The sequence below is a fragment of the Pelobates fuscus genome, chromosome 4 (assembly GCF_036172605.1).
Source record: "Pelobates fuscus isolate aPelFus1 chromosome 4, aPelFus1.pri, whole genome shotgun sequence".
Taxonomy (NCBI): Eukaryota; Metazoa; Chordata; class Amphibia; order Anura; family Pelobatidae; genus Pelobates; species Pelobates fuscus.
In genome coordinates this window covers 257167893-257181341 of record NC_086320.1, presented here as the reverse complement: position 1 = coordinate 257181341, position 13449 = coordinate 257167893, and the positions used below count along the sequence as shown (strand labels likewise).

The following is a 13449-nucleotide window of genomic DNA, read 5'->3' as shown; positions in this document are numbered from 1 at the left end:
GTTGCTGTGGTGGTAACCTTATGTCCCCGGGGTAAGTAAACTGGCATTGTGGAGAGTAGTCGCTTTAATTTTCACAGAGTTTGCCCGTTTGGCCCGGAGCTCGTCTGGCATGCGACCACTCAGCTTGCCCGCTGAGCTCCGCCCCCCCAAAAAAATAATTGTAATTTTACCAACTAAACTACTAAATGCAAAATGTAAAAACAGTAGCATTGTTAGTTACAGCTATAACTGGTGAGAGGTGACCCACGTTTATAACTGAGCACACACATAGTACAACAGAAGCCATGACTCTTAATGGCATGTAAAATAATGTGTAACATTCTATAGTATAATGTAACAGTCTATAGTATAATTAAAAATAGATAAAAAATCAATACCTGTGTTTTGGAATGTAGATTCTTATGACAGAGCACAGAGGATATACATTATATATGACTTTTATACAGATACATATGCATGATTTATGCAGTTGAAGTAACAATAATGCCATTGTACCTACATGTAAAATAGCTTGAATATCAGGTTTGCTGCTCTTTTCACTTTACAGTGAGCTTTTCATACTATACAGTTGCTGCATTAGTCATGAAAAAGGAGAGTTTTCTAATAAAGATTAGTTACACTGACACCCAAACAAAAGAACTGGGATTTGCAGAATCTTTCACAGAAAAATGGGTGTAGAGCGTTTAAGTGCTTGCTACAGAAGGAAAAAATATGTTCCACTATTATTCTCCATTGTTGACTAATTTATTGTGTAAATTATTGTTTGACAAATTAATATATTACCTCAAAATAGTGACACACGCCATTAAAGGTATTACTACATCTAATATTTTATTTAAGTTAGAAACAATTTTCCATTATATTCTAATTTAAATAGTCTTTGCAGTGTGCTCCTATTCTGAAATGTCATCTAGCTAAATCGGTCATTAATTACAAGACAGACTCACTTGAATAATGAAATGGGTTTCAAATGTCTGGAATAATTAAGAACATTTTAAAATGGAGTCTATGCAATAGCAGTGACTTCATAAAAGAGCACCAGTTGCCATTTTGAATTACAACCAAACTCGATCAGTAGGTAAAGGTGCATTGCACTCCAAAGACACATCTAGACAGCAGTTTTGATGATTACATTGCCCAAGTACAATCTCTGTAAAGGTTTCCTCAGATAATCCTTAAAAAAAACAAGTTGTTAAAACCACAGAATTTACTAGCAGGCATATTTTATAACAGCAGAAGATGTGCTAAGAAAGGATTGCATATGGGGCATTAAAAAACTAATTAGATAGTTTTCAGAGTCATTAAAGCATAACAGAAGTGCAAGATAAAATCTCTTTCCTGTTGGTACTGAACAGTTGATAAGGAAATTCATTTTATTAAGAATATAATCTTACAAATTGCAATGCATGCTTTCTGATCTACAGTTGAATATTACCCTTTAAAACGTAATACAAACCTGTCATGTAAAATCTTTTGAGAGGGAAATAGTTTTTACTGCAAGCACAAATTCCTGTTTTATGACATTGAGATTGTATGAACTAAGGGTTATAGAACTTGAGCAACACAACACAACACAGTATTAGCAAGAATCAAATAAAAATAATGCTAGTTTATAATAGAGATTGTGTAACTCGAAATATTTATTAGGTTAGTCATGGAAAGCAAGTATTGTGGATAATTGAAAAGGGACTTGCAAAGTGTTGCAACAAATTAACAGCTGAATTGAATTAACTATATACATAACAGCTGAATTGAATTAACTATATAAATACATATTAACTGAATAAATGAACTATATATTAATGAGAAAGTAATTTTCTCAATATGCAAAACAAAAAACTGATTAGCCTGAGAAAGAACAAAAGAAAAAAGGAACACTATATCGATGGGAATGCAAACGCTATTAACTACTTATTTTTAAGGTGAGATTTATTTACCTCTTGCCATGCTGGTCTCCATTCTGCTGCTCCACCTCGTTGGCTGAAATCATCAGTGTAGATTATCTCAGCCAATCCAATGATTCCAGCAGGAAATAATTTGGAGGCTAGTGCTCATAAATGGCGAAATACCATACTGCACCAATCAAATGATCTCTGTGAGACAATCTGATTTAAATAGCAGATTTAAATAGCTGAGTTTAACTTGGGGCAGAAGCGCCTCTTGTGGCTGTCAGGGACACAGCCACTAGAGGCATGTCAACCCTGCAATGTAAATATTGCTGTTCCTGCAGAAGTTCAGTTGGAGGTTAAACAACAGGAACATAGCACACAGACCACTTCATGGAAAGTCCTTTTAATAGCTTATTCTTTGGCTAGTCCTTATTGAAGTCCTAAACAAACTGTATATGGATGCTGTATCTCTTATATAGAGAGGATGGGAGGATAAGACCATTCTGTCCAAATGATATGTGGACAAGATCAATCTGTCCAAATGATTTGGTTAATTTATTTAATCTGGCTGTGTGGGTACAACACGAAGAGCAAATATTGAACTTGTAATACATAATTCTAATGGGTGAAGTAATTACTGTTGTTTTTTAATACATGTACTATATTTAAATAACTTACCACACAAATTAGGATTCTCAATGTCCATACGTTTCCTTTGTGCTTCAAGGAAGACCCGAATATTTATTCCCTTGGCTTCAGAAGGGTTCATGATAAAGCGTGAAGGAATTTTGGTGCAGAGATCAGGTTCCTCTATCCCAAACCCCAAATCAATAAGTAGCTCGACTGGGTCAGCTTCACATAATTTGAGAAGATCTTGGATGCTGAGTGGAGAAAAATAACATGTTATATTTACAAATGTAATAAACTGTTATATATTTGATGACTGGGCAAAAACACCTAAGCAGAGGTATCATATCTGGAAGGCTGCCCACCCTCCCCTCCCCTCCCTACACCACGCCACCCTATAGTCATTACCATACTTATAGATAGTGCAGAGCAGCTAGTTTTCAAAACACACCAATCAAGTCCCTAAACCTCTCCTCACCTGAAATCCCTCTGTTAACAAACTGAATCCTCTAACCATGGTTTAAACACTCATAGGTATATGTGTGTATATATCTATATAACAAAACACATTTTCTCTAAATAATGTTCTCCCTTCTATTTTTCACTTTCACACTAACTTCTCTCATTACTAAAATATCCCTATCTTTCTGCTCACTTGTCCCTGGCAACACCATCTTCATTAATTCCAATTTACTCCCCTCCCCTCTCTATTCATCCCATCAACTCTACATATACCTTTCAAGCCTATCTCCACCAACTCCTCTATCCTCTATATACATACCCACTTACAAAACTTTCAAATCCTTCTTCCACCTTCACCTCCTTTCTATCCTTCTGCTCCTAGCAGCTGGCGATATCTCTCCAAACCCCAGTCCCATCTCAGCAAACCCACCACATTCAAGGAACCACACTAACCTCATACCCATCTCATGTTACTCTTCCTCTAAATCCTCCTTCAATACTGCTCTCTGGAATGCACGCTCTGTTTGCAATATTACAAAATCCACTGCTTTCCACTACCTTATCATCTCTCGTTCCCTAGATTTACTAGCCTTAACAGAAACATGGCTCTCCCCCTCTGACACTGCTACCCCTGCATCTTTATCCTTTGGTGGTCTTCAACTTACCCACAACCAAAGACACTCTGAATGTAAAGGTGGTGGTGTACGGTTTCTACTCTCACCTCACTGCTCATTCAAACCTCTACCCACCCCCCCTCCCTCTCTTTTACGTTATTTATAGCCCCCTGGTTCCCCTCTCCTCTTCCTTGACCAGTTTGCTGCCTGGCTACCCTAATTCCTCTCTTCTAATATTTCATCCTTAATTCTCCGGGACTTCAATATTCCAATTAATCCACCTTTGAGCTCAGCAGCCTCTAAACTACTTTCAATTACTTCCTCCCTTGGGCTATCGCAGTGGACTAATTCTCCCACCAATGTTGCTGGCAATACTCTCAACCTCATTTTCTCTTATGCATGTACAGCGTCTAATATCTGCAACACTCCATTTCCTCTCTCTGATTACCACCTCTTATCGTTTGCTCTCGAGTATCCCCTTACACAACAACCTCAGCCTAACCGCCCTCAACTCAGGAGGAACCTTAATTCTATTGACCTCCAGCAGCTGTCAGCTGATATTGATTTACAACTGCTATCCATCCCTTCCCTCTCCTGTTCCTCACTGGCCATCTCCACATATAACACTACCCTCACCTCTGCCTTGAATGCTGCAGCCCCGCTCCAAACATGCACCTCGAGGAGGACACACCCCCAACCATAGCATACAAATCAACACACTACCTGCAAAGATGCTCCCGTTGTGATAAACGCTTCTGGAGGAAGTCTTGTACCCAGTCAGACCATTATAGATTTATATTTATATTCATACAGCGCAGCCCTTGCCCTCGCTAAACAGTAATACTTTTCCTCTCTCATTAGTTCATGCTCCCGCAGTCCCAGGCGTCTCTTTGACACCTTTATCTCTCTTCTTCGTCCTGCTGTGGACAGCCACCAAACTAGCCTTACAAGCTGATAGCTTTGCATGCTACTTTAAGATTGAACAGCTATGAAAAGACTGCTCCCCACCTTGCCGTTCTCTTTCTCAATCGCACATAGATCATGCCTTTTCTACCCTTCAGACTTTCTCCCCGGCTACTGAAGAAGAGGTGGCTGCGCTTCTCCTTTCCTCTCGCCCCACCACTTGTCCGCTTGATCCTGTCCCATCTCACCTTATCAGATCTCTCTTCCCTTGTCTTGTGCCTTCCTTAACACACATCTTCAACTGCTCTCACTCTTCTGGCATTGTCCCTGCTGACCTTAAACATGCCACTGTAGTACCTATCCTGAAAAAAACATCTCTCGACCTGTTCTCCCCCTCTAACTATTGTCCCATATCCCTGCTCCCTTTTTCCTCAAAGCTTCTGGAAAGACTTGTCTTTACCCATAAGTCTCACTTCATAAATTCCAACTCTCTCCTTGACCCTCATCAATCTGGCTTCTGCCCTCTCCACTCTACTGAGACTCCTCTTATCAAAGTTACTAACAACCTAATCACAGCTAAATCCAAAGGCCACTATTCCATACTAATTCTTCTCGACCTCTCTGCTGCCTTTGACACTGTTGATGATGCTCTAATTCTTCAAAATCTTCAATCACTATTATCTTTCCCAACGTTCATCAGTGTCTCCTTTTCTAATGATACTTCCTCCCTTCACCCTGTCTCATTTCGAGTTCCCCAAGGCTCTGCCCTTGCCCCCTTCTATTTTCTCTTTATATTGCCTCTCTTGGCAAACTTATTACCTCATTTAAATTCCACATCCCCCTGTACACTGATGACACCCAGATATATCTCTCCTCCACTGACCTCTCCCCTGCTGTCCTGCAACGTGTCACTGCTTGCCTTTCTTCCATCTCTGACTGGATATCCTCCCGCTTTCTGAAACTCAATCTCTCTAAAACCGAGCTCCTTGTATTTCCTCCTCCTAATACTGATCCTCCTCTTTAGTTCTGGCTTCAAGTTAGTGGTATCCACATAAGTCCATCCTTGCAAGTGCGCTGTCTTGGCATAATACTTGATTCTGGCCTCACCTTTGAGCCTCAGATCCAGTATGTTGCCAAATCATGTAGATTCCATCCTACCCTTTCTTACACAAGATGCTACTAAGGAGCTTGTCCATGCTCAAGTAATTTCCAGCATGGATTATTGTAACCCTCTCCTAATTGGTCTTTCCAAAAGCCGTATTGCCCCGCTGCAGTCTGTAATGAATCCTGCCGCCAGACTGATTTTCCTCTCTAGTCGGTCCTCTCACACCTCACCCCTCTGTAAAAACAATGTAAAGACGCTTTACATTGTCTTTCTTTATCCTATAGGAGTCAATTCAAAGTGCTAACCCATACCTATAAAGCACAAAACAATTCTAGCCCCTCCTATATCTCATCACAGATCAATAGGTATGCCCCTTCTCGGTCTCTCAGTACTGCCCATGACCTTCTCCTGTCCGCTGCTCGCAACCGTACGGCCAACTCACGCTTGCAGGACTTCTAGCGGGTGGCTCCCTTCCTATTGTATAGCCTGCCTACCGCCATCAGACTCTCCCCTAGTCTTCAATTGTTTGCCTTAAAACCCATCTCTTTAGGAAAGCTTATGGGCTCCAAGCGTAACCTCTACCTTACATACCTGTCTCTTGCTCTCTCCTGAAAGGCAGCCCTCTACTCTTTCATCCAGCTCTGCTTCACTCCCACCTTATTTGCTTTCTATTTCCTGTCCTAATGTGTTTTTACCCCACATCATATAGACTGTAAGCTCGTTTGAGCAGGGTCCTCTTCAATCTATCGTTCCTGTTTTCTTGTAATTGTCCTATTTACAGTTAAATCCCCCCTCTCATAATATTGTACAGCGCTACAGAATCTGTTGACGCTATATAAATGGCAAAAATAAAGAAATAAATGACTATTAAGATTTTAAACATATCTAAACAAAATATTTGATCAAAATGAGTCACTATAGTTATTATTTGAGAACACAGTTTTTGTGATAAAGGGAGATTTATCTATTAAACTTCAAATTGTGATAAATTGAAAACCAAGTTGCAACATTTAGGCTAAAGTAACTAAACTCCTTGGGTTGTGGTTTATTATGACCAATACGCAGGTATTGTATTAAAAAACATTTTTAGTTGGTGCAAATACTTTAGTCAAATTTTTACAGGCTAACCTTTTTGGATAGCGAAAATCCGGTTTTGCGAGGTTGTCCCATCTTGATACAGGAGGTGTTTCCATATATGTATGCAGTGAGCTATGTAAGGAAAAAAATATTCAAATTAAAACCACAGAGTGCTGTAGCTAGCAAAGGTTTTCCTGAGCAATCATTTTCACTTTGCTTTTGCTTACTCTTAAATAGTGATGTCCCGAACTATTCGCCAGCGAATAGTTCCTGGCGAACACACATACGATGTTCGATCCGCCCCTATTCGTCATCAAAAAAATAATAAGGGGGGGACCTACTGTCCTCCAGCCCGGCCTCCACCCCTGCGCGGTGGGTGGGGGCCCTAAATCACAATGGGGGGACCTACTGTCCTCCCCCCCGCTCCCACCCGTGAGCGTTGGGTGGGGGCCATAAAAATAATGAGGGGGGACCTACTGTCCTCCCGCCGGCCCCCACCCCTGCGCGGTGGGTGGGGGCCATAAATCACAATGGGGGGACATACTTGCCTCCACCCCTGAGCGGTGGGTGGGGCCTCTAAAAAAAACAATAAGGGGGGACCTACTGTCCCCCCCGGCCCCCACCCCTGAGCGGTGGGTGGGGGCCCTAAAAAAACAATAAGGGGGGACCTACTGTCCCCCCTTGCCCACACCCCTGAGCGGTGGGTGGGGGCCCTAAAAAAAACCAATAAGGGGGGACCTACTGTCCCCCCCCCGGCCCCCACCCCTGAGCGGTGGGTGGGTGCCCTAAATACTAATAAGGGGGGGACCTAATGTACTCCCCCCTGGCCCCCACCCCTGAGCGACGGGTGGGGGCCCTAAATACAAATGGGGGGGACCCTAGTCACCCCCTCCCACTCCCAAAACAAAATTATCCCCCTACCTACCCCTCTCACCCTAAAAATAATGAGGGGGGGGACCTTTAACTAAGAACCTGTCAAAAAAAATAGAAAGAAACAACTTACCATTCGATGTTTTCTTTCTTCTAAAATCTTATTTTTTCACCCCAAAAAAGGCCAAAAAAAAAACCATAATAACTGACGCAATTTAAAAAAAAAAAAACCCAGAGCGCAAAAAAAAAAATCCATCTTCACCCATGGAGAGCTCCGCGCAGACTGAGCTCTGCAGGGCGGGGGAAGGCTTATAAAGCCTTGCCACACCCTGCAATTAGGCTAAGATTACTCTGATTGGCTGGTTTAAGCCAATCAGAGTGCTCTTTGTCATTTTACACAGCGTGGGAAAATTCCAAAGAACTTTCCCACGCTGTGTAAAATGACACAGAGCAGTGCCGCCCAGGGGTGTGGGCCAGGGGGGAGGACAGTAGGTTCCCCCCCTTATTATCATTATGGCCCCCACCCGCCGCACAGGGGTGGGGGCCTGGGGGGGAGGACAGTAGGTCCCCCCCTCATTATCTTTATGGCCCCCACCCGCCAACCAGGGGTGGGGGCCGGGGGTGGAAGGAGAGTAGATCTCCCCCCCCCCTTAAATCACTATTGTGGCCAGAAAGAGTCCCTGTGGGTTTTAAAATTCGCCTGCCTATTGAAGTCTATGGCGGTTCGCTCGGTTTGCCCGGTTCGCGAACATTTGCGGAAATTTGCATTCGCGGTTCGCAAGCCGAAAATTTTATGTTCGCGACATCACTACTCTTAAATCATCTATATTAAGGGAAAATAAAAAAAAAAACTCTAGAATGTGTGTCTGCTGCAGCCCACGTCATCTTACTTTAGAAAATAAAATATGGTAGCATATTGTAGGTGTGAGAGTAAAGGTGTTAGGTGCAAGCAAATGCAAATTATATTGTAAATGAGACAGAAGGTATTCTGCTTTATGACAGATGGTAAATCAAATGCTAACCTTGAGGGAACACAGTTTCTACAGCCATGATTTTCAAAATATATTATTTCTGAAATAATGTGTTCCTTTATGTGCTGCGTTGCCGTAGAGATCAAATTGGCTACACAATCCAATTGTAGGATACAAAGTTGATTAGGCAAATCTTTAACCTGCCCTAGTTAATAATTGAGTTGTGCAAAGATTAAATTATGTAATAGTTTTCTTAAGATTAGCACTGGAACAAGATAAAACAGGAATTTGCGTGTAGGGAGAAAGGTTCCAGTGTGTACTTAATGACTTATCTAGACATATGTCTGACACAAAACCAGGAACATGTAACAAACAGTATAGATTTTTCTTTTCCTCAAACCTATAAAAATATGTTGCAACACTATGCTAGCTCTGCAAGATGTTTTCCGGATTCATTTATTCCAAGACGTCAATTTCAATTCAGTTTATTTTTTTTGCAAATTCTTTTAACAATTATATTTGTCATATGTTTTTATTTTAGAAAACTGTAGCAGTGTTTGTCTCACTTAGATTAGACATTTTTTAGAGGACCAATAGGTTTACACTATAAACAGTAAATTAGGGAGATTCATATTTGACTCCCCAATCATAGTTATACTTAGCCTAGTTGGAAAAACTTTGGTTGAACTAGAGGAATTCTAAGTATTTTTTTTTTTTAAAAAAAACACAACAATTCACTGTGTGATGAATACTCAAAACTAGGTATATTGAATAAAAGGTGAGTGACAGACATAGCTAGACAGACACGCCGCATGAATATATTCAGAGGAACTAGTTGAACTGTGCCATTATATTTGGAAAATACCTAATATGAGCTGATCTGATCTGTGGTATTGAAAAGCCACTAATATTAATGTTAAGGCATGTAACGCATGTATGTGTGTGCATGGAAGCATTGCATTTTATCATGTGATTCCAACTAATTAAAGGGCCTAGAAGAACGAGAAGGCAGGAAAACATAAGATATATAAATGTAAAAAAAGCAATTATAGATTAGACACCAGACACAGAAACAGTTAAACTTAACTGAAAAAAAGAAAAATCAGGAAACAAAACATAAACGTAACTGAAGCAAGAAGTCAAAGCACTTGAGAAATCAAATGGAAAACTGAAATTGAATTTCCAGATAATAACTTCCTGGTCCATTTTTATTTATAGTTGCTGTACGCCAGTTTCAATGCCAAGTTCATGTCAGATTTAGCTCAGGTGGATCAGGAAAAACAGTATGTTATTCTGTTATCATTTAAAACAACCAATCTGTAACTGCCTCTTTGACTTCGACAACTATTAAGGCATGTTATATTCTATATGTGGTTAGAGCCACACTGGGCATGTAGTAGTATACATGCTTCTAAAATAGTATCTTAATATTTGCTTATTTTCACTCTGGGTTGCAAGAAGGTTGAAATTGGGAACAATGTATTTTTGGAGAATGATTGAAGAGTTGGTGGTCACACTGATGTGTAAGGCAGGTGAACCTTTTACAGTCTGTGAGGCATAAGAATAGATTTGTAAAAGTAAAATCTAGGATATGATGTTGTAAACATCAGAAGTCACAGGCATGTATTACTACATAAGTAGGGCCCTTTTTGTGATAGAACCTTTTGATTGTTTTGTTTTTTAACACATGCTAGAATTTAGGTTCAGAGTGGCACTGAGGTTAAATGGTTACAGCTTATCTTTTGGGGTTAAGTCCATTCTTTGAGAACTGCTTTGCTTTTATATGGGCAGTAACCTAATTAGGCAACATAAGCAAATGGCCATTAAGACCTTTATCTATGGATCTGACCTCCTGAAAATTCTAGTATATACACAAAAACCACCCACTTAAAAGAGAGGGTGGAATACAAAGGAATGTCTACCAAATAGTTCACTCTATTTGTTTATTATGACAAAATAAAAAGTAGATAAACCACTGTCCACTCCCCTGCCCCCACCTGTGGCCATCTGGTGGGGGTTCTATGAATAAAAAAAATGCCATAGTGCCCCACTCAGCCCTTCCCATGGACAGCAGGCGGGGTATTGGTAAATAAATGTGGGATTACATCCTAATGTCTACATCTTTACCTAACATGGACTCCGTGCAGAATGATTTAGCAAATTGGGAATTAGTATAAGAGTTTTTCAACACTATGCAAGCATAGTCAGGACATTTCTGATTGGTACAAGTCAACCAATCATAGCTCTCTGAATGAGCTTGCATAGCGTGGGAAAGCTCTTTAGGCTTTTCCAATGCTATGCAATCTCAGGCAGAGCACTCCAATTGGTTTGCTTGTGTGCCCTTAAGACTTTTTTGCCATGCCATGCAAACTCAGTCAGAGCACTCTGAGTTTTCTTAGTTTTTTTTATGCGCAAAATTCGTTTTTTTCTCCCACATTTTTTGCTATTGGTGTCAATGGGCAAAAAGGAGCTGGGATCCCAAAGTAACCATAATGGATTGGCCAGTGGCTAGTTTAGTTGCTTTGGTATTAGGTCAATGGGCTGTTTGGAATACATCTTGTTTGCCATATATCCAAATGAACCAAATTCTGAATTGTCCAGAAACAAATCTCCATGTCTAGTTTCCAGAAAGTGTATAATCACTGGAACTTTTCTATTTCTAGTAGAGATGGCAAGTGTATATATATAACAGTCAAATGCAGTCATAAACCCCATGGGGAGAGAGACTTGGAACTCCATTATGTGCGCACAATGGCATGTCAGTTGATAGCTGGATTTGTCTCTCAGTATTCTTCCTGCACTTGTACAATCTACTACGCAATACATATTGAATCCATATATAATGCATGCACCATGCAAGACAGTCACTCACATGCACTGTTTAACTACATAATATCAGACTTTATTCAACCATATTCTCATATACATTCACAGTACATTAGGGTGTGCCATCAGAGAAAACTGCCTATTAAACTTTATTTAAAAATACAAATTTAAGAACATGTTTTCTCTAATTATAACCAGGTGTCATGACTTTTGACAAAATAAACCTCATTAAGCCTTTGCACACCAGTCACAGGCCTTGCACATTCCTACAAATATTCTACTATATTTGCTAGCATAAGTATGTAAAAACTTAAATTTTTAAATTCAATTTAATAAATATAAAGAAAGCATTCAGAAAGTATTCAGACCATTATTTTTTTCACATTTTTGTTGCTTCCTTATGCTATCATTGTTTAAATTGTTATTTTTTTCACATAAGTCTACACTTTATACCCTATAAAAAGACAAAGGAAAAAACTGACTTTTTAAAAATCTTTGCAAATTTATTTAAAAAAAAAGGAAAAAATAGAAGCATCACATTGACAGAAGCATTTAGACCCTTTTCTATGACACTTGAAAATTAGCTTAGATGCTTCCCATCATCTTTGAGATGCTTCTACGCTTTGATTGGAGGCCACATGTGGCAAATTCAATTGACTGGACATGATCTGAAAAGGCAAGAAACCAATCACTCTGCATTCAGGTTCTGCAACGCTTTCCGGCCATCCCCCTGAGAGATGATCTGGAAAGGCACACACCTATCTATATAAGGTCTCACACCTCTAAGTGTATATAAGTGCAAAAACCAAGCCACAAGCTGAAAGACAGGATTGTGTTAAGACACAGATTTAAAGACGACTACAAATACCCAATGTGGATGCAGGGAGGGTTCCTGAAAGCTTTGTGGCCTCCATGATGCTTAAATTGTAGAGGTTTGGAACAACCAGGATTCTAGATTTGTGTGTCATGTATTAAGCAATGCATTTCTGTGATGCTCTAACTCTCTGAATTTAATTTCAGATATGGAAAGCACAGTAGAACAATGTAATAAGCATCAATGTAATAAGCATAGTTATCAAATTATTTCCATTTTGATATTTCAAACCTTATATGGCAATGTAGAAAGTGCAATGACAAACATAACCTCTATCATATGCAGCTAGCAGTTCTGACAAATAAAATACTTGATTACTATAGGAACAGCTGATAATAAACATCTCATGGATTCAATCCATAAAATGCCCTTTGTTGTGAGAAGAAATGTTTGTTTTAAAGATCACTTTGGAAAATAAAAGTTAAATGTATTTTCCATAGAGTACTTTACTGCAAAGTATTAAAGAAAGCATTCAAATATGCAGAATATATAATTCAAAGTGAATTTCAAATTAAGGCCAGAGTATTTTGAGGATTTTTTTTTCATTTAAGCTACGTTGGCCTCAAATTTGGAATTGATTTTGAATTCCCAACAATTTTCACTTCAGTGAACAGCCCTGATATGTATAATTGGAAGAATATGATAAATCATCTAACATTTCCATATGCATATAATTATTTTATGTAAGAAAGCAAGGTGCCAAAGTCAAACATGGGAGAGGCACATAATTACTAGACATGTGCAATTAGTTTCGGTCCGAATATGAATTCGGACGAATTTCGGACAATTCGGACATTCGGGTACTTCCGAATATCCGAATTGCCGAGGTCCCTAAGTTCTGAAATGACCGAATTTCCGAAGTGTCGAAGTGTCAAAGTGCCGAAGTGTCAAAGTGCCGAAGTGTCAAAGTGCCGAAGTTCCGAAGCACAGTATTGCCCAAGTTATAATATACTTACCCAGTGAAAAAAGAATGTTACATTGTAAACAATTTTAAATAAAAAGTATACAAACATAGCCAGGATTCAGCTGTAAGCATTTGCAACACTTACAACAATCAAGTAACATAGTTACATAGTTACATAGCTGAAAAGAGACTTGCGTCCATCAAGTTCAGCCTTCCTCACATATGCTTTTGCTGTTGATCCAAAAGAAGGCAAAAAACCCAGTCTGAAGCGCTTTCAATTTTGCAACAAACTAGGAAAAAATTCCTTCTTGACCCCAAAATAGCAGT

The 13449-nt window shown here is 39.6% G+C and overlaps 1 protein-coding gene across 2 annotated transcripts in view; it reads right to left on the bottom strand.

Moving 5' to 3' along the window:
- ITPRID1 (ITPR interacting domain containing 1) overlaps positions 1-13449 on the bottom strand; it is a 189093-nt gene that overhangs the window by 86322 nt on the left and 89322 nt on the right. For both annotated transcript variants that reach the window (XM_063452060.1, XM_063452061.1), the window contains exons 5-6: positions 6729-6809; positions 2568-2770 (exon numbers count right to left, since the gene is read on the bottom strand). In XM_063452060.1, coding sequence (XP_063308130.1) covers positions 2568-2770; positions 6729-6809 — 284 coding nt within the window. The remainder of the gene's footprint in view (positions 1-2567; positions 2771-6728; positions 6810-13449) is intronic.